At 46.7% G+C, this 20,222-nt stretch overlaps 1 protein-coding gene across 4 annotated transcripts; it reads left to right on the top strand.

The window, feature by feature from the left end:
• The first annotated feature begins 315 nt into the window (after positions 1–315).
• Positions 316–19,569, top strand: LOC147641410 (Ribosomal L5P family protein). 4 transcript variants are annotated; one of them, XM_086821122.1, is made up of 4 exons: positions 316–700; positions 843–1,043; positions 18,586–18,967; positions 19,101–19,569. In XM_086821122.1, exons 1-3 carry the CDS (start codon positions 389–391, stop codon positions 18,955–18,957), a joined length of 885 nt encoding a protein of 294 aa, XP_086677248.1. In that variant the 5' UTR covers positions 316–388; the 3' UTR covers positions 18,958–18,967; positions 19,101–19,569. The 4 variants fall into 4 exon arrangements, with proteins under 4 accessions (XP_086677248.1, XP_086677255.1, XP_086677264.1 ...); XM_086821129.1 differs by having other exon boundaries at positions 19,121–19,569; XM_086821138.1 differs by having other exon boundaries at positions 19,184–19,569.
• The last annotated feature ends 653 nt before the right edge of the window (positions 19,570–20,222 follow it).

Raw genomic sequence — 20,222 nt, forward strand, 5'->3', positions numbered from 1 at the left:
CTTTTACACGTACCAAAGGAACAATTCAGTTCTCAACAAAAAAGGGGGAACCTAGCACCCCCATACTCTTCTCATGTTGACTGTTGTACATGTGGATGGATAGCATACTAATATAACTATATATATATATTTTCCAAAAAAAGAAGTTCTTACTATTTCACACTTGATCCCATTGTTTTAAATTAACTTTTTCCTTGGACTCCTAGCACGAATAAAATCAAAGCAACATTTTCATGGTACCCCCTAAGTATGTCTTTTGCGTAACCAAGAACATGGTTTTTCAAATTTTCCACAATCGTATTATTAAATAATTTGTAGAGCACCAAAATGCAAATGCAGATAAGTCTCAGAGAAGCGTAGCGTGAGAGGAGGAGAGAGCACTAGCAACATGGCCATGGCAGCAGGCATAGGAGTCATGTCGTCTCCGGCCACTACGACTTCGTCGCTCGCTGCATCGTCTTCGTACTCTTTGAAAGACTTCATGCCGGCCTCCGTGCACCTGGCCTTAGTCTCCGTTTCTCCCTCTACTGCCGGAAAGGCAACTAGAAGGGCTCTGTCGGTACGATCCTCATCTGCAGCCGTCGTCGCAGCACCTCCGTCGGACACAAAATTAGAAGACTTGCCCAGGCTTAAGGCCATTTACGTCAGCAAGGTGATTCCGGCGCTGAAAGAAGAGTTCAAGTACGCCAACACTCTGCAGGTATGTCTTGCTGTCCGCCGGAAATACTTCTTCGGCGAGTAGTTTCTGCTGGTGTAGTTTCTGCCCGGTGGCAGAGAAACTTCTTACCGCCGGATTTTTTTTAATTTTTGGACCTGTTGTAAGCTGCGGCTGTGTGTTGTAGGTTCCGAGGGTGGAGAAGGTTGTGGTTAACTGTGGCATTGGAGAAGGCTCTCAGAATGCCAAAGTCCTTGAAGCTGCCATTAAGGACATCTCCATTGTGACTGGCCAAAGGCCAGTTATTACCCGGGCCAAGAAAGCCATAGCCGGCTTCAAGATCCGCGAGGGGGTGCCAGTTGGCATAGCTGTGACTTTAAGAGGAGAGGTAGGTGCTTCTAGTTTTCAGTTTTCCCGTGCAATTTGTTATTTTTGCTTTATTGATCCATGAAACATGCGTTCAGTCCCCTAAGCTCGTCATGCGTTTGTGCTGTTAGCGTTTGATTTAGGTCTTAAGCACTTTAAAGCGCAAAACATGGTTATTTGGTGGTGATTGATCCAGGTCTCTGATCGCCCTAGCAGGAGAATAAGTGCAAGCTTTTTTGTTCAGGCCTTTGATCCCCTTCATGCTAGACGTTGTTAAACTGCCCATAGAACTTGTCTCTAGTCCCTAAACACAAGACCTTGCCACACAATGTCAGAATTTGAATTAGGCTTTCAAACATCGACGGCCAAGACATTGCTAGACTGCTAAGATGGGTTTTTGCAGGTTAATATTTGTGCATGCACAATGGAAAAAGTTTAAGTAACTTACAATAATTTTGAATCCTCTCAAGCTAGGAGAAGGCTTGGCATAGTAAAGATTGAAGTTGTTTGAGCCTTGTTGTAACACGCGGAAGCTCTCGGGGTCTTCTTTCAGCCCTAAACACTACTGTGAGAACATGCTGATGCAAAAACGCAGATAGAAGGGAGAGTAGAGACAGAGAGATATGCTGGAAATTTAGTATATTCACATGGTACAAAAAGGTACCAACAATCTACAGCCAAAGGCTGCCTTCTTGAAAAGGTGTAAATCACCAAAACAGTCCTAAACTTGGACCCATTCCCTAGTGGAATGAATGACTCTATCCTTGAGCACATGTTCCCTTTTATAGCCCCTTTGGACACTTGGAGAACTAGCCGTCAGCCAGCTGACTGGACATTAAATCGAATATATTGATGCTCCTGCAGCTGCAGCTGCCCCCTCTGAGTCCGGAACCACAAAGCCTGGAGAACCCACCTCCTACTGCAAGTAATCAACTTCCACCTGCCTGGCTTTCCGAAAGGTCCCCGTGGAAAGAACATCCTCATCTACTGGAGGTTCTTTGTCCCGAATACAATGAGACATCAGAGCATAAGTGACCTGTAGAGTTTCCTCTGACTGACGAACACAAGAACCACCAACATCAATACTGGAGAGTTCCTGCCAATTGCTGCCATCTACTGGCAAGCTATCCACCATCTGGTCCCGGCAAGCCTACACCTGCAGCGTATCCACACTTAAGTGGCCATTACCAGACTGCCACTCATCACAAACTTGAGGACCTGGGAGAGAGAGTGCTGAAAGCTTGTAAACTCCATTCTCCACTCCGCCTTCCCAAACCACTTGGCCTGTTGCTTTGTCCCGGAGAGCAACAAAATACTCATCAAACTCCACCCGTACGCTAGTCTTGCAAACCTGATGCACTGACAAGAGATGAAAACCAAGTGACGGAACATACAACACCTGGGAGGAATGCTTTCCCCCTCTGCCATCGAGATCTATCTCCATCCTGCCCTCACTGTGAACTGGGATAGTGGATGTATCCCCAGTAAGAACGTGACCAGAAAACCTGTAGAGATCCTGTAAACCAGAGCGGGAAGGAGTCATGTGCCTGGAAGCACCACTGTCTAGAATCCACTCCCGAGTATCCGTCGCGGAGAGTCCTCCAATCTCCTCCCTGCCTGAAGAAAATGAAACAGCGGTGTCCACCACCTCCAGGTGCACAAAAGCCGGAGTCTTCATGATTGCTGCTGAGGAATCTTCACCCTTCTCGGTCTTTCGCTTGGGACACTGCCTCCAATAGTGGCCTTTCTCGCCACAATCATTATAGGTCCTCTTTGCCTTTAGTTTCTCGCGGTTAGTAACGGACTTCTTCTCAGAAGACTTCTTCGATGAAGCCTTTCCTTTGCCCGTGTTACGGCCTTTCGACCGTTGGCCAGTTAAGGCCTCCGAACCTCCACCCGGAGGAGGGTTCGTGAATCGTTCCTCTTGGTCCAGGACCATGGGCACAAGCTCCTCCCATGTGATATGCAGCGGAAGTCTTTGTATTGGTTGATCCTGTCACACAATATGCTCACACCGTCTTCTGTATCCTGAGTTTCGTGAGTTTAGCAATCCATTTCATTTACTTCAAACTTTAAAGAGATGAGAGAGAGAGATATGAACACTGTACACTAGATTGGGTCCCGAATTACCCACTGAAGGGCCCCCTATCCCGATAACGAGATAGTATTTGCTTTATTACTTTAGAGAGAATGACTTTGGACTGTAGATAAGCCAAACGCAAGATCTCGGAGGATCGGAGAGCGGCTGATCTGTACACTGCTGTAGAAACACCTCAATGACTTGATCTTGAGCCTATGCACTCCTCCCAAGGGCATGAGGAAGGGCTGCACACCTGAGGCTCAAAGAAGAAGAAGGTGGACTGTTCTACACACTGTTAGAATGCTGAAAACACATATGAATGCTGAGTTACCTTCACCAGATGACTGCTGAATGTGTTGATGATGCACAGAATGCTGAACACTGATGCAAACAACAGTTTCAGGGCTGGAAACTGCTGTAGACTGTTGCTTCAGGGCTGGAATCTGCTGTGGACAGAAATGCAGGTGTCTGGAGAGGGCTGTGGACTGAAACGCATGAGCAACAGAGGACTGCAGGTCTGCTGCTGTACGGCTGGAGCAAAACGCAGATGGACTGCTGTACGGCTGCACCAAACGCAGGTATCTGCAGGCTGCCAACTACTGGTTTTTGGCGTGGAACTGAGCTGAAGAGTATGCTGAATCTAGGGCATGAACTGATGCTGAATTCAGGGCTGAAAGAGGCTGAGGACAGGCACCTAGGGCTGGGCTGAAGCTATGGATCTCAAGGGCGGAGAAGAAAGCTTATGGGTACTAGGGCTGGATTAGTCTTGGGCTGAAAGCAAGAGAGAGGAGAGCTCTTAGCACAATGAAGACTGAATGAGCAAAAGAGGCTCTAGGCAAGCCTATTTATACTAACTGGAGGTTGGTCATTAAATAAAATTAATATTTATAAATGCCCAATAATGCAAATAATGATAAATAAATACTAATAAATATGGGAAAAATACCAAATAAATCCCAGTAAATTCCCTAAGGCTTTGGGGATGTTCTAAATGATGCACAGGCATATGTATGCATATTATGCAAGATGCAAAGTGCTTTCTGATGCAAACCCTAAGGCTTCTACTGACTCTCCATGCATGAATGATTCTCTCCAAGTGGGTTAAGGGACTTGACTGACTGACTGACCTACTAAGGCTGAGGAATGACCTACGTAGCTCGTGCCTGACTTATCCTGGACTGAGGATGTACAATGGGGTCAAGGCGTACAACAAATATCATCCTATTGGGTTCTAAAACTGTACAACTGCTGCACTTTTGATGATGAGCCATGTTGTCACCATGCACTGAGTGCAGAGTGCATGTGACATTCCCTCCTGATTAGCTTGGCGGCAGGTTCATGGCTTCCAAGTAGTCTGCCAATAACTGGGGGTACTCCTGGAAGAACTCCTCGTCGAGCCATACGGCTTCGTGGGTGCCTCGATCTCGGAACTTCGTATAGAACTGACGAATCCGTCGACCGGAACCATGCTTCCATCGATGAAGAAGGATCTGTTCAGGCTCAATAACTTCTGCCTCGTCTACCACGTCTGGCTGCTGTTCATCTGAAACATCAAACACTTCTGGACCAACATATGGTTTTAGCCAAGAAACATGGAAAACATCATGCATTGTCCAATTGGCAGGCAACTTTAACTTCATTGAGACATCACTTATCTTCTTAACGATAGGAAAAGGGCCAAAACTACGGAATGAAAGCTTGGGACAACGTTTGTCCACTTGTTTCAATCTCTGCTTCATGATACGCAAATAGACCCAATCCCCTTTCTTGAAGTGGACATCTCGTCTAGATTTATTTGCCTGTCTGCTATATGCTTCCTGAGCTTTGGTCAAGCGGTCTTTGACTGACTCAATGATCTCGGAAAATGCTTCTGTGGTTTTATTAGCCTCTAAAGATGGAGACACCATTCTCGTCAAAAGAGAAGAAAAACGGCGACCAAAGGCTGCTTCATATGGAGTCCGTCCGACACTGGATGAATGAGTGTCGTTCAAGATAGCTTGGACCAATGGAAGATAGTGCTCCCATTTGGACTGCTGGTCATGACAGTATGACTTGAGGACATCAAAGGCCAACTGATTATAAATTTCTGTCTGGCCATCTGTCTGGGGATGGAATGCACTAGACAACTGCAACTTAGTTCCGAAGTTTTCAAATAAGGCCCTCCAAAAATGCGAGGTAAACTTGGAATCTCTGTCTGATGTTATGGTGCTAGGCAAACCACAAATTGGATACCAATGCTTGAGAAACAGACGGGCTACGTCCTCGGCTGTGGCCGTATGCTTGCATGGGATGAGCATGCAGAACTTACTAAAGCGATCCACAATGGTAAAACACACTGAGTGTTACGGGATCCAGTGGATGCTGGTAGAGGCCCTACAAAGTCCATAGATATGTCGATAAAAGGTCCGTCGGGGATAGGCAAAGGTTGAAGTAAACCTGCCTTCTTTGTATGGGGAACCTTGACTTTTTGACAAATCTTACAGGCTTGTACATGTGCATAGACATCACGCCTCATCTTTGGCCAATAAAAGGACCGTTCTAATTTCTCGAGGGTACTGTTGATACCCCTATGTCCTCCAACTAAGGAGTCATGGGCATTGTGGAGAAGAGCGGAACGCTTTTCTCGAGTAACACAGAGACGGTTCTTGTAGAACAACCAACCGTTCTGTACTGAATAGTGGCCGTGCTCAGAAGTGAGGGCCAAACTATACTGAGTACCAAACTCAGGGGAGTCGACATATTGGTCTTTCATACTATCCAAGTCCTTCCCCGTGATTTCGAGAATGGTAGCTTCTTGGACTGCCTGGATGCTGGACTTTCGACTGAGAGCATCTGCTACTGGGTTATGCTTACCAGGGATGTATTCAATCATACCTCCAAACTGTTGAAAGATTTGACTCCACGTGGCCTGTCGATCACTCCACTGGGCACTTGGCATAGTCTGAAGCCACTTAAGTGCTTGGTGGTCTGTTTTCACTGTGAAAGCCTGTCCATAAAGAAAAGGCTTTCAATGTTTGAGCGCTGTGATCACACCCAAAAGCTCTTTGTCATATACCGAATAATTCTTTTCGGCGACATCCAACTTTCTGCTGTAATATGCCACGGGTCTATTGTCCTGCTGGAGGACTGCACCTATGGCTACATTGCTGGCATCGGTGATGACCTCGAAAGGTTCGTCCCATGATGCTAACTTTAATACAGGTTTTTCTGAGGCAGCTTTCTGGAGTGCACGGAATGCATCAAGTGCCTTACCTGTAACTGAGACTTTCTGCTTGCGAGCCTTCACCCCCTTGAGCAAGTCGGTAAGAGGTGCTGCAAGGTTGGAAAACTGATGGACATGTGTGCTATAGGCCTGACAAAGACCTACGAATGAACGGATTTCTTGGGCGGTCTTAGGAATATCCCAATCTAAGATCTCTTGAACCTTTGAGGGGTCCAGTCTAATCCCATCGGAACCGATGATGTAACCCAAATACTGAATTTCTTTAACACCAAAGATAGACTTTTTGGCATTTATGTAGAGCTGATTATCTCGCAAAAGTTGCAAGACTTTCTCCACATCTTTCTCATGCTGCTCCGCAGTGGCTGAGAAGACTAGTATGTCATCAAGGAATATGAAAACACACTTCCCAATGTGGACTGCGAAAATCCTAGACATCATCTTATTGAACGTTGCGGGTGCATTTGTAAGCCCAAAAGGCATGACTACGAACTCGTAGTGACCACGCTCTGTCCTGAAAGCTGTTTTTGGAATGTCAGCTTAAAAAATGCGGACCTGATGGTAACCACTCTTGAGATCGATCTTAGTGAAAAACTTAGCACCGTCTAAACGCTCCAAATGGTACTCTATCCTGGGCATAGGAAACTTGTTCTTGATAGTGAGTTTGTTTAATGCCCTGTAGTCTACACAAAGGCGTGCAGACTTGTCCTTCTTTTGGACAAATAGGATAGGTGCAGCAAATGGGGAGGAAGAAGGCCGAATGAATCCGGCTCGGAGAAGCTCAGATAATTGCTTTTCCAACTCGCCCTCTAAAGTCTTGGAAAGACGATAGGGAAACCTGCTAGGAGGGTCTGATCCAGGGACCAAATCAATGTGATGGTCCTCAAGGCGAGAGGGTGGGAGACTGGGTGGGAGATCGTCCCTAAGCATAATGTCCTGGTGTCTGGATAGGAGGTCTGCTAACTGAGGGACTGAAGATGTAAGGGATGCTACTAATGAGGGAGGGGTTGTTTGAGCACGAACATAAAGAAGTGCTCCTTCTGCTCCCTTGCGGATAGCTCACTGAGAAGAGGTCAGGGCAGTACCCATTGCCAATAATTGGTCATGGATTACCTTAACCTTCTTCACAAACGACTGCATGGAAGTCCTTGCTGTAAACTCCAGAGAAAAGAGCTGACCCAATAGGTTGACAAACCGCATTGTAGAGTCCCGTGCAAATAGATCTGTCAGCTTTCTCCAAACAGAAGCAGCACAATCCAATGTTTGCACGGCGGGGGAGACCTCGGGTGAGATGGCTCGTACAAGTGCAGAGTGAGCTTTTGAGTCTTGATTCTCCCAAGTTGAAAGTTCTGCAAGAAAAGCATCCTCCTAGTCCCGAGTCCACTTCCTAGAGCTGGTAGGGCGTTTGGGCTTTTGTTCGTGGCCCTGAACAATCTCCCAGAGTCCCTTGTGTATGAACCAGACCTTCATCTGTAGCTTCCAGTGATCATAGTTTGAACCATTGAGCTTGTCCTCCTTGTTCGTGTAGGGGGAACCATATCTGTCTCAAAGAAGCTATGTCTCAAACAACCTCAGTATTTAAGCAATCCACGTGCTCTCTCAAGCACCTTTCCACAGGATCCAATTAGGGACTAGTAGCCCCCTCCGAAGATGCAGGCTGGACATCAGCAAAAGAAACTCAAAACACACCACCGGGAACCTCCTACTGAAAGGGGGAGGGGATCTTGGAGGGAGAAGAGCTGATGTGCAACTTGTCTGATGCCCTTACTGAATTTGCAGCTAGAACTCCTCCACTTGCCTCTGTAGAAGACAACGCAGCCTGGAGGCTGGCCGACAGCAGTAGGAGGGCTTGTAGATTAAAAAACACAGCTAAGGAAGAAAACGCAGCCACTGTTTGAAGGATCTACAGCCTGGAGAATCTAGGGAAGCAGAAAACGCAAGGCATAGTTGAAGAAGGGGAGAAGCAGATTGTGCAATAGCCAGAGCCTAAGCGTATGATACCATGAAAGAATGTGCACAAGCGGAAGCAAATAAACACGAGAGAGAGAAAGATTGCAAGCAAGCACAAGAGCTTTATTAGCTTGAGGTTACAGAGTACAAGAGCCAACAAATAGGGCACTGTAAGATGATTGAATGAATAAAAGAGAGCAACTCTTATATACTTGTGCATGAACCAGGTTGGTTGTAGAAACAGGCCGACAGGACCTCCACGACAGCATAAGAAGATGCAATATTTTAACACTCCGAAGGTCTTGCGTTTGGCTTATCTACAGTCCAAATTTAGTCATTCTTTTCAAAGTAATAAAGCAAATACTCCTAGCAATAGGAGAGGGCCCTTCAGTGGGTAATTTGGGACCATAGTCACAAGGGACGGGGGACGGTGACGGGGGACGGGGACGGGGACGGGACGGGGGACGGCCATAAGTAGGGAACGGGGACGGGGGAGGGAACGGCACTCAAAAAATAATTTTTTTTAAAAATTTTCTACTCTGCACTTATTCTACTTTGGAAGCACATCAAAATGAGCACAAGTTTACACTAAAATGCTAAGATTTTGAGTCAAAGATAATAATTAAGTAGATATCTGATACAAAATGAGTCATGACTCAAGAGTCAGGACTCAGGAGCCTTAAGGAGGCAAAATGAAAATACAAGGACGGACTCAAATGAGTCAATGACAAAAAAGTGCTGAAGACTGGAGGCTAGAGGCTAGAGCTAAGTAGTAAGGCCCATGAATCATGATCCATGAATGATCATCCACGTGAAGTGCTCGCCTCATGGTCATGGGTAGCTTGTGCGGCTGCCAAAGAAGCATCAAGCTCATCCTCAGTCTCATCCTCACTGGCATGCTGCTCCTGCACCTCATCCTCCCGTTGCTCTTCTTGTTGACTCATCTCCCACTCGGTGAAGGAATCTGCCTTCTTGGTCATGCTCTTGCAAAGCATTCGCAAGTTCGCGCTGACGAAGACAAGGTCATTGGCACGCTCTACCCCGAGTCGGTTCCTCTTCCTAGAGGCAATGTGGCTGTAGGTACTCCAAAGTTGCTCCAAGCAAGAGGAGCTGACGGCCTGGCTAAGTATGCGGATGGCAAGCTGCTGCAGCTCCGGTCCATCTGAACCAAAGTCCTCCCACCATAGAGCAGCACCAACTTTGGAGCGGTCAACCTGTGCATCATGACAGCCATAGGAGCCATGAAACGACCTGTACATCGAAAGCTGGTCCCTGATCTTGCGCCTAACCGATGCATCAGGCACAAGACGATCCAAGATGATCCTCCATCCAGCGCTCACCTCCCGGTCGCTCTCCTGCTTGTTGCCTTGGAATTCTGGGTCCACCACATAAGCTGCTGCATGCAATGGAGAGTAGTAGGAATTCCACCTTCCTAGACACAAGGCATGGATCTCCTCGTATCTGTCTTCGTCAGGCACGAAGTCTTTCAACTTCTCTATCATGCGATCCATGGCCTCGTAGACCTTGCCTATGCATGGCTGCATAGCGTCTACAATCCTCAACAGGTGGACTATGGGCCTCACCATAGCATCTGTGGTCTTCACACGCTCCCACCAAGAGGCGTCATCCGCCCGTAGCCTACACTCTTGGCCAGTGTTTGTATGGGACTCTTGCATGGCGACAAACTCGTCGCTAAGGAAAAGCCCCCTCAAAGCACCACTACAATCCTTCAACCGGCCCAACATGAGAAAGTTGTAGGCGAACCGGGTGTCGGAATATTTGAGAAGAGAGAGACAGGACCTCTTGTTGAACTCATGCCGAAGTCTTTGGTGGTTGAGGACAAAGGAGACCATGGTGTTGGCCTCCTCAATGAGCGGGCTGATCCATGGTAATGCCCCGATGTCCTTGAGGAGGTTGTTTAGGCAATGAGCCATACAAAAGGACACCGTGACATGTCCATACATACCTTGGAGAATAGCTCCCGCCGCCCTATTGGAAGGCTCCCCATCCGCAACAAAGCCGACTACATGCTCGGGGCCAACGATCTCCATGGTGGTAGCCCACTCCGCCGCAAGCACATCCGCGCTCTTCCCAGTGCCGGATGCATCATGAGATGAGATGAAGTACATCTCTCCACGGGAATATGCAACCATGCCGTGAATACTCTTCTTGCGGGTGTCACTCCATCCATCCACAATGAGGGAGACTCCGTTCCTCTCCCATTGCCGCTTTGTGTTGTCGGCCGCTTGCTCTACAATGCGCTTCTCCTTGTCGAGCAATGTAGTGCGCAAGCTCTCGGATGAGGGGGGCGTATAGGTTGAGCCATACTCCCCAATCTTCTTAACCATTACCTTGAAGTATTCCGACCTATTCAAGAAAGTAATTTACTAATGAGAAGGAGACTAGGATGATGAAAACATGAATGATGAATTGGCAATGATCGATTGCACTTACCTAGCCGCTTGAAAGGCAATGTGGTCGTGGAAGAAGAAGCGGGCCACCGCCATATCCACCTCCTCCTTCAACTTGGGGTTCCAATTCTCCCCAAGTGTAGATTGTCGCCGTGGGCCACGTAATGATTGAGAGGCCGTGGAGATGGAGGGTGCCGGTGTCGTGGATGGAGTAACATTCCGACTTGATGGCGAAGGTGATGGTGTGCATGATCCCGATCCACCACATGACTCCATGGTAGAGGCTTGAGTTCCTCTCCCCATCGTCGCGGGATCCACGGCCACTCGTGGTGTCCTTCTTGTCGCTTCGACCGCTTCGTAGACGCTAAGCTTGTCAAGAAGTTCCCGTCTCTTCTCGGGCGTGACATTCGTGCAAAACCTCACCTCATGCCCACTCTCATGCAAGAGGTGGGCTCGCACTTTGTCGGCGCCACCCGTTCGCCGGTACGGGCAAAGCTTGCATACCCATGGCCGAGAACCGCCTCCATGAACGGATGTGGTGTAGTTTACCTCCTCCCACCATGTCCATCCCGTTGTCCTTCTACGAGAAGCCCCGGCACGTGAGGAGGATGCCATGGTTGAAGATGGCTTGCCGCTTGACTCTTGAGCCTTGAGGAGTGTGAGAGAGAGAGAGAGAGAGAGAGAGAGAGAGAGCCTTGAGGAATGAGAGAGAGAGAGAGAGAGAGAGAGAGAGAGAGCCTAGAGGCTTGGAAGTTGGAAGAGTCAAGACTCAAGAGGCTTGAGGGAGAGGTGAGAGCCTAGGCCCTAGAGCTTGAGCAATGAGCAATGAGCAATGAGCAATGAGCAATGAAGCTTGAGCAATGAAGCTTGAGCAATGAGCAATGAGCAATGAACTTGTGTGTGGCAGCTTGTAGCCTTGTGGGCTCTTATATAGATAGGCAAGAGAGAGAGAGGGCCAAGGCCCAACAGCCATAAACGGCTAGTAGAGCCCAAGCCCAACAGCCATAAACGGCTACAGTGGGGCAGGCACGCGGCACGCAGGCGCAACGGCCAGAAACGGGCGCAACGGCCAGAAACGGGCCGGCGCAACGGCTATCTGCCGTCCCCCGATAGCCGTCCCCGACAGCCGTCCCCCGTCCCTACGGCGTCCCCTGCGCCGTCCCCGGTTTGAAACGCCAGACAGGGGACGTCCGTCCGTCCCCGTCCGTCCCCGTCCCTGCGCCGTACCGTGACGGCGTCCCCGCGTTCCTAGGCGCCGTCCCCGCCGTCCCCTGTGACTATGTTTGGGACCCAATAAGGCGTACAAAGCTCTGTGTGTGTGTGTGTGTGTGTCTATCTCTCTCTCTCATCTCTTAAAGTGTGAAGTGATAAAGTGGATTGCTAAAGACTCACGAAACTCAAGATAAAGAAGGCGGTGTGAGACTTTGTGTGACAGGATTCTACATCTATGCATAATTCGGCTGCATGTTACATTGGTATCAGATTCAGCCTGTCCACACACACCGCATCCTAGCGTGAGAGCATCCTTGGATGGTTAACTTCGCTCCGGCACGACCACCGACTTCAGAAAAATGTCTAGATAGGAGAGTACACATCAGCAGGAAGACGTCTCCCTCGAAGGAGACCATGCTCTTTCACCAACAACAGATACCATAGCTCTACTCCGAGCACAAAACCAACTTCTCATGGAGCATCTCCAACTCTTGGAGGCTACTGCAGTAAAACCCTCTTCACTAGCTACTCTCGACTTCATCTCTCTTATGTTAGATGGAACAACAAAGACGAGAGAATGAGGCCAGATGGCGGGAAGAAAAAGTTGAAGCAGAAGCAGGAAAGCAACAAGAAAAAGCAGATAGACGGGACTATGAGGAAGCTCAACGTAGGCTTGAAGAAGAATGGCGTCAGGTTGACCTCGCAGCTCGAGAGCACTAATGAGAGCTTGATCGAGAGTGAATGATACTTGTGAACACAAGTGGAAAAGAGAGGCCATGCATCTGCAATTTCAACACACCCTCTCTTCAGTTTCTCCATCCATAGATACCACCGGCCAGACTCCCGCAACGTCAATAATCGTCATCTGAACTCAACCAAATTTCAATAAGGATGATGACAAGTGTGATCATTTAGCTGTCAATCAATTTCTTCATCAGCTTAATGCATATTTTCCTTTGACAAAGCTAAAGATTCTCAAGATAAAGTCCATGTAGTGGCTCCCGACCTTATGGGTGGGACACTTACTTGGTGGCAGCATTGGTCTAGTTTACATACAGACCAGACCACACGTGTCACAACTTTTTATTGAGATACCTTCGTCCATGACCTAAAGACTTGATTTCTCCTTCCTTAGTACTTGACCAACCTAGCAGATGAGTTCTATGGACTCAAACAGAATGGGTCACTCGAGGTTCAGTTTTCCGGTAAGGTTATCACTTTAGTATAGCAGTTAGGGTTATTTGAGAGGACCAAGATGGATCAATTCATTTGTGGATTGGATCCTAACATTCGATTCACAGTTCGCAACTTTGAACCTAACACATGACCAGGCTTTGACTTTCGCTCAAAATGAAGAAATAAGGATGAATGGAGGTAAGCCAAAACAACTGTAGTCTAGTACCCAAACCCAACCAGGGAAGGGTACTCTGTCTTCTAAAGATGCTAAGATAGACAACAGTTCTAGCTCTAGTTCAGGGGGTAAGGAATCCAAGCCTAAGAAAACCCTTGAGGAAAAGGCTAAAGTAGACATCATTGGAGGATATCTTCCTCCAGAGAAGCAAAGGAAGTCCTTGTCAGAAAATCGATGTTTTTATTGTCATACCATTGGGCGTGGTAATAAGGATTGTCTGAAATGGCTAGCAAAGCAAGCCTTCAAAGAGCCTTCCGCCACAGTCGCCACAGTATCTCCTGCTCCCCTAGCACCGCCTGCTACCGCCAATGCGGTTCAACTCTTACCTTCTATGCATCCCATGCCATCCATGGTGTTTCATGCTAAGCAAGAGGGTGAGGCTGTAGCCACACACAATGCGCTTATGGATCTGCCAAGGCATTCCTTTGATTTCAATTCTCTAGGCCTGACAAGCTATCCGCAAGGGAGTGGAAGGAGCATTGAGTTATGTTCATGCTCAGACAGCTTCTGTCTCATCGATAACAACTGTCTCATCTTCTTCTTTAGTCCCTCAGTTGGCATATCTCCTTTTTCATTAAGACATTTTACTTAAGGACGATCTCCCACCTAGTCTCCCCCCTTTCGTCTTGGTGATCATCATATCAATTTGGTCCTTGGGGCAGAACCTCCTAGTGAGTTTTCTTATCATCTTTACAAGACTTTCAAAGGCAAGCTAGAAAAGTAGTCAATAATCACAACACTCATTTGAAGCCTGTTCTTTATGGATGAGTTTTCACAGTCAAAACAGACACCAAGCACTTCAGTGGCTCTCGACGATGCGAGGTGCCCAGTGGAGTGATCGGCAAGCCGGAGTGGGATCTTCCACCAATTTGGAGGAATGATCACGTACTTGGTTAGCATAACCGAGTGGCAGATGCTCTTAGTTGAAAGACCAGCATCTAGACCATGCAGGAGTCTACCATTCTCAAGATCTCTCGAAAAGACTTGGATAGCATAGAAGATTAGTATGTCGATTCCACAGAGTTTGGTACTCATTGCAGTTTGGCCCTGCTTTAGATTATGTAGGAGAACATCATTACCTGGAGCCTCTGAATTCTCCTCCAATCCCTCCTACCGAGGTCTGGCCCTAGAAGGGGATCCCATACATTACTGCGAGCGCTACCCAAGGCTCAAAGAGCCATCCTTTCGTGTTAGGTTCCTAGAAGTGTGTGTGAAAGCACCATCTTTCTATGAGGGATAAGAACCCTTATCCTTTTTGTCAATCTAGCCTGGGCTACCAGGCACATGGTGAAGATTGAGCGAGAGGAGGTGACACACACACACACACACACACACACACACACACACACACACACACACACACATGCACTTGCATGCATGCATGCACGTATATATGTATATAAGATGGGACTATGTCCACTGGATCTTTGATGTGAGTAAACTGATGCCTGGAGGCTATTGAATGAGAGTTATTCACGAGTGAGCGCTAGAAATAAAGAACGAAAGAAAGAAAGTTATATTAAACGTCTACAAAAGGCCAAATTGGCCTATGAGACTGAAGTGTTGCAATGTTTCCATGATATATATCTCATCCTAGATAGTGCAAAAATGAAATGAACTGAATGTAAAAAGGTAACACCTGGTGGGTACAGTGAGAGAGCTAAGTGATAGATGAGGTAATGTAGAGCTTCTTAGGGTGCACCTTTGCCTGGTAGTGGTCCATGTAGAACATTGGCCATGGGGCGATCAAGGGTAGCTGCCAAGAGCATAGTTATGGGAAACAGGGAGACGGAAACGAAAACAGAAATGGCAATTTTGAGGACGGGGGAAACGAAAACGCCAAGTCATCCCAGGTTATCCTAAGAGGGGGGTATGGGAAAAGTCTAGTGTGTACATACTACACTGTATATTTATGAATCATGATTTGAAACTTACAATTTTAAACTCTAAAGGTGCATGAGAAATCAAAGCATTTAGAAGTTAGAACTTCGCATAATCACAAAATAAGCTAAATCCATCACTCAATCAAGAGTCAAGACCAAGTCCTTAGTGACTAGCCATTACAAAAAAGAGTATATATATATTACAAAAAAAGATTAAAATGAAATGTCAAAGGAAGCTACTCTCTAGAGCCTAGACTCTAGATTCTAGAGTCTTGAGTCGACTCCTCAAGGCTCTTCTATGCTATAGAAATAGTCTCATCCTCTTGAAGCTCATCCTCATGCTCCTCCTGTGGTGGAGCTTCTTCCATGCCATCTTCATGTGTTTGACCATCGCCCTGTGCCTCCTCAACTACATCACCAATGATGGAGCCCGTGTCTATCTCCGATTTATGAAAGCCAATGTATTTATCATACGTGTACTCATGCTTCATGCAAGTTTGCATTAACAAAGACGAGCTCATCTGCTTTCTTGCTCCCAAGGCGATTCCTCTTCTTTGAGTGTATGTGACCAAAGGTACTCCATAAACGCTCCAAAGCTTATGAAGAGCACACCTGCCCGAAAATACGAATGGCCTGGTGTTGAAGCTCTGGCGTTTTTGTACCATTGTCTTTCCACCAAGTGACAACACCAACATGAAATCTACAACATGACAATTTGAAAAACCACAATTACACTTCAAACATGAAATAAAGATTCATATGACATAGATTTAAATAAAGGTTTAAAATTCAGCTTTCAACTTGTCATGTTGTGTGTCACGTCCAAACATTCCCTCTTTGTTGCGGTAGTTTGCAAGCTGATCCTTCACCTTGCGTCTTTTCTCTGGAGTACCAACCAACCTTCGCAAAGTGGCATTCCAACCACGTACCACCTCACCGTCTACTTGCTGTCGTCTCTCCTTGTGTTGAAACTCTCGATCAAGCACATAGGTAGTGGAAGCTGTATGTAGTGGAGAATCATATTGGCTCCATCTACTCACTGCAAGATCCTCCAACTTTTGTCTTCTATCTATATCGGTCTCTATATCAAACGAATGTTCTCAACCATCCGATCCATGGCCTCATAAATCTTCCCAATGTAAGGCACATCTGCATCCACATGCTTCAAAACCTTAACAATCGACCAACATAACTTGAGAAGATGCTCCACATAAGGCCAAAACTCATCCTGTGTAATAGTAGCATAGCAAAGTTGCCCAAGTGCTTGCCTATGAGTAGGCCACGACTCCCAATCAGGGCATGCCATCATCTGCTTTAGGACTGGTCTCACATGAAAGAGATGACGAAGCATCATGAAACTGTATACAAAGTGGGTGTTGGAGTACTTCAATAACTCTTTCTTTGCAAACTTGCGATATAATGCAAGAGAGTAATGGTGGCGGGTTATGAAAGAAACAACCTCTTTGCCTGTGTCAATGGTGGCCTTTATCCAATGCAACTTTCCAATGTCTTTAAGCAAGTTATTGAGACAATGTGCCATGCATGGACTCCATGTAATGTACCTCTGCTCCAATAAGGCCCTTGCTGCCTTGCTGGTACTCTCACCATTTGAAACAAATTGAACCACATTTTGTGGACCCACATACTCAACAACCTCACTCCATATCTCATATAGCACAGGAGCAGTTTTTTGTCTCACCCTAGCTTCTGTAGACTTTATGTAGAGTGGATTCCCTCTACATGCTCCAAGAACGCCTTCTAATTAATGGCTGCGTATATCACTCCACCCTGCCATTAAAGAGACCCCATACGTGCTCCATTTCTCCTTCACAGGTGCAATGGCTTCATTGATGGATGTTATCTCATTCTCAAGCAATTTCTCCCTCAAGGAATCATGAGAGGGTGGAGTGTATGTACCACCAAATGCTGCAATTTCAGCCACCATCTCTTTGAAGAATGGTGAGCGGGCAACATTAAAAGAGATCCCACAAGAGTAGAAAAAACGTGCTACTACAGCATCAACCTGTGCCTTTCTTTGTGGATGCCATGCTTTGTGAAGAGTGGACTGCCTATTGGTGCGGATCACACGTACCTCTTACTGTCACTGGCGAGCTCCACACCAGCACCCACACAGCCCCGCATACAACTTTCTACTTCACCCATGACTTGGTAGACATATATGAGCATCATGTATATGACGGGCTATTCCAGATGGATCCCCTGTCACCTCTAGACACACTCACCACCTAGCTGTCATCTCTACTACATACGGCCGCCACCCGCTACTTCCCCCATCATACACACATTGCACACACAGATAGATTTGGGAGCATGCCCCAGAATTGGTGGTATGATGATGAGTGCAGAGAGCTATATAGACACCTCCATGCCCAGAGAGCACTGGGGACCATTACACAGAGACAGGCGAGCCGACAGATGAGGATCCTCACACGCTGTAAGAGGCGTGCATATGAGGAGGCACAGTACTGGGATATATACCACCTACTCATGAGCAGAGATGCAGCCACTGCATGGCGCAGGATGAGAGAGCCTCGCCCTAGGATCCACACACATGGCACACATATGCAAAGAGCCTCTACCATATCCGTCAGCAGCCGCCCATACCACAACCGCAGGAATCCTGCCCTACCACCTCTACTTTCTTTACCGCCTCGATGATAGAGAGAGCTATCCGCCGGTTACAGCATGGGAGATCGGCTGACCACACAGGTATACAGAGTGAGCATCTTATTTATGCAGCTGACACATTGGGAACCTTTGTTGCTCATCTCTTTAATAGGGCACTAGTGGAGGGCCTACCAACTGAGTGGACTATGCACACCATCGTGCCTCTCCACAAAGCGGGAGACATGCTAGACCCTAGCAACTACAGGACTATCATGATTGGTCATACATTGGCCAAACTTTATGGCGCAGTGCTCGAGGTAGAGTTGAGCTCATATGCAGAGAAGGAGGGACTGCGAGCACCAGGGCAGGCTGGATTCCAACAAGCTTTCTCCACTATTGACCATATATTCACTCTGAGATGTCTGATTGACCAGGCTAGGGCGCGGGAGAAGAGATTATACTGCTGCTTTGTGCATTTCCGCCTAGGTTCACTGAGTCGGCTGGCTGGGTGGAAGTAGTCTGGTTCTGCTGTAGGATGTCTTGGATCTGGATCTGTAGACCAGATGTCTGCTGTGGGGGGGGGGGGGGGGTGCGTCGAACTGTGGCGCGTGTGACGACTCTGCTGTGTCTCAGCGGGATGGCTCTGGTGGGTGCATCAGTGGTCCTGTCCCCTCCGTTTCTGAGAGAGAGAGAGAGAGAGAGAGAGAGAGAGAGAGAGAGAGAGATTCCTAACCTTCTTGACATTGTTGTTCTACTGTGATTTGTTCAGCTGATGTATTCCTTTTTGGATCGCCTGCTAAATCTGGTGCTTCCACGTACACGAGACTTCTTGGGAGTCAACCCTTACAGCTTTGATGGGAAGGGAAACTATAACCTGGGCCTTAAAGAGCAGGGTGTGTTCCCAGAAATCAAATTCGACAACATCGACAAGCCTAGAGGGATGGACGTATCCATTGTTACCTCAGCAAAGACAGATAAGGAAGGTCAAAAGCTGTTGACATTGCTGGGCATGCCATTCCGTGCAGGTGACATATCTAAAAGGCCACCTGTTGTTAGAAAGAAGAAAGGAAGGTTTTTTATCAAAGGTTCGAAAGGTGGGAAGACTGCTGGCAAGAGTGGCAAGAGTGGCAAGAAGAAATAAGAAACATGAGGTACAAGGTGCAAGTTTACTTTACCATGTAATTGCTGGCCTGTTTGGTGTTATTTGATCATTGGATGGCCATTTTCTTTGCTGGCTCACTGTTCTGAAATATTTTTCCCGTTTGTTCTGAATGTGTCATTAAGAGTTCATTGGCTTTCTCAAGGTAGCTAGGATCCTATTTGTCAAAGTTTCAGTGGCATTCTTTACATAGTCAGCTGCTGTCCAGATGCCCTTCAAAGAATGTTGGAGGGCTACTACCAACCAATTTCGTTGGCAGGAAGTGTTGCAAATGTTTTGTGCCTACCCTATACAAATATTGGTCAAGTAGTACAAGATCATTTTGTACAAACAGTACTGGAATTTTTTGACGAGTACAAGGGAGGACTGAGTGACAATCAAGCTGGTGCATGGGCCAAGGACACATGCGAGTAGCTTCGTACCTTGCCTCTTTGTCTTACTAATTTGGCAGTAATATTTCTTTTTACCTTTTGCCTAGTAAGAGAGTAGTTTTTTGCTTGTGTATGTCAAGAGTGTGGTTGGACACATGAAAGACCACACACATTCCGAATTGATGGGTTGACTTTAAGAACAATTTCTTAAGGGTTTATTGAAGCTTTGCGCACTGATGGGAGGCATCGACAGTAGAAGATCAGGTGTTGGCTATATCTTGAGTCTTACTCATTATGCCATTTCAAGGTCACATGTCCAGTGTCATGTTACACCACATGCATTGTGTCATATGTAAAATGTTATGACTCATGTAACTTGTCTTGTGTCATATATGTCAAAAAGTTGGCCTAGAATAAATTCTGAAGCTACTGTGGTGAGGGGTGGGTTACTTTTTAGAAGTAAATTCATGAAACCCAAGCATGCATGCCTTCTATTTTGCCATGATCACTGAAGTAAGAGTGATGATCTTTATGTTTTTTACTTGGTCTTTTAATGAATAGCACGAATGAGGTAAGGCAAATTCTTGAAGACAACAGAAACCAGCCTTACTTCATAGAAGTTTGTGAACCTAAAACGTGTGAAATAGTTGGGAAAGATATCCTTGATTTTTACTAAGAAGTGATATTGTTAAGCATCTGAACTCCTTTACATCTGATTTTGAATGTCTCTGTCAAAGCTGGTCTTAAACATGATAAGAATTAAGCCTTCATGAACTCTCTATCACACCCTTTCCGAGTTGAAAGGTTTACAATGCTTGTTCTTGTTCTTGTTCTTGTTCTCCTTGTCCTTCTCGAGTACTCCTCCTTTCTTCTTAT

This window comes from Cibotium barometz, chromosome 2 (assembly GCF_041138505.1).
Source record: "Cibotium barometz isolate CiBa-2024 chromosome 2, ASM4113850v1, whole genome shotgun sequence".
Lineage (NCBI taxonomy): Eukaryota > Viridiplantae > Streptophyta > Polypodiopsida > Cyatheales > Cibotiaceae > Cibotium > Cibotium barometz.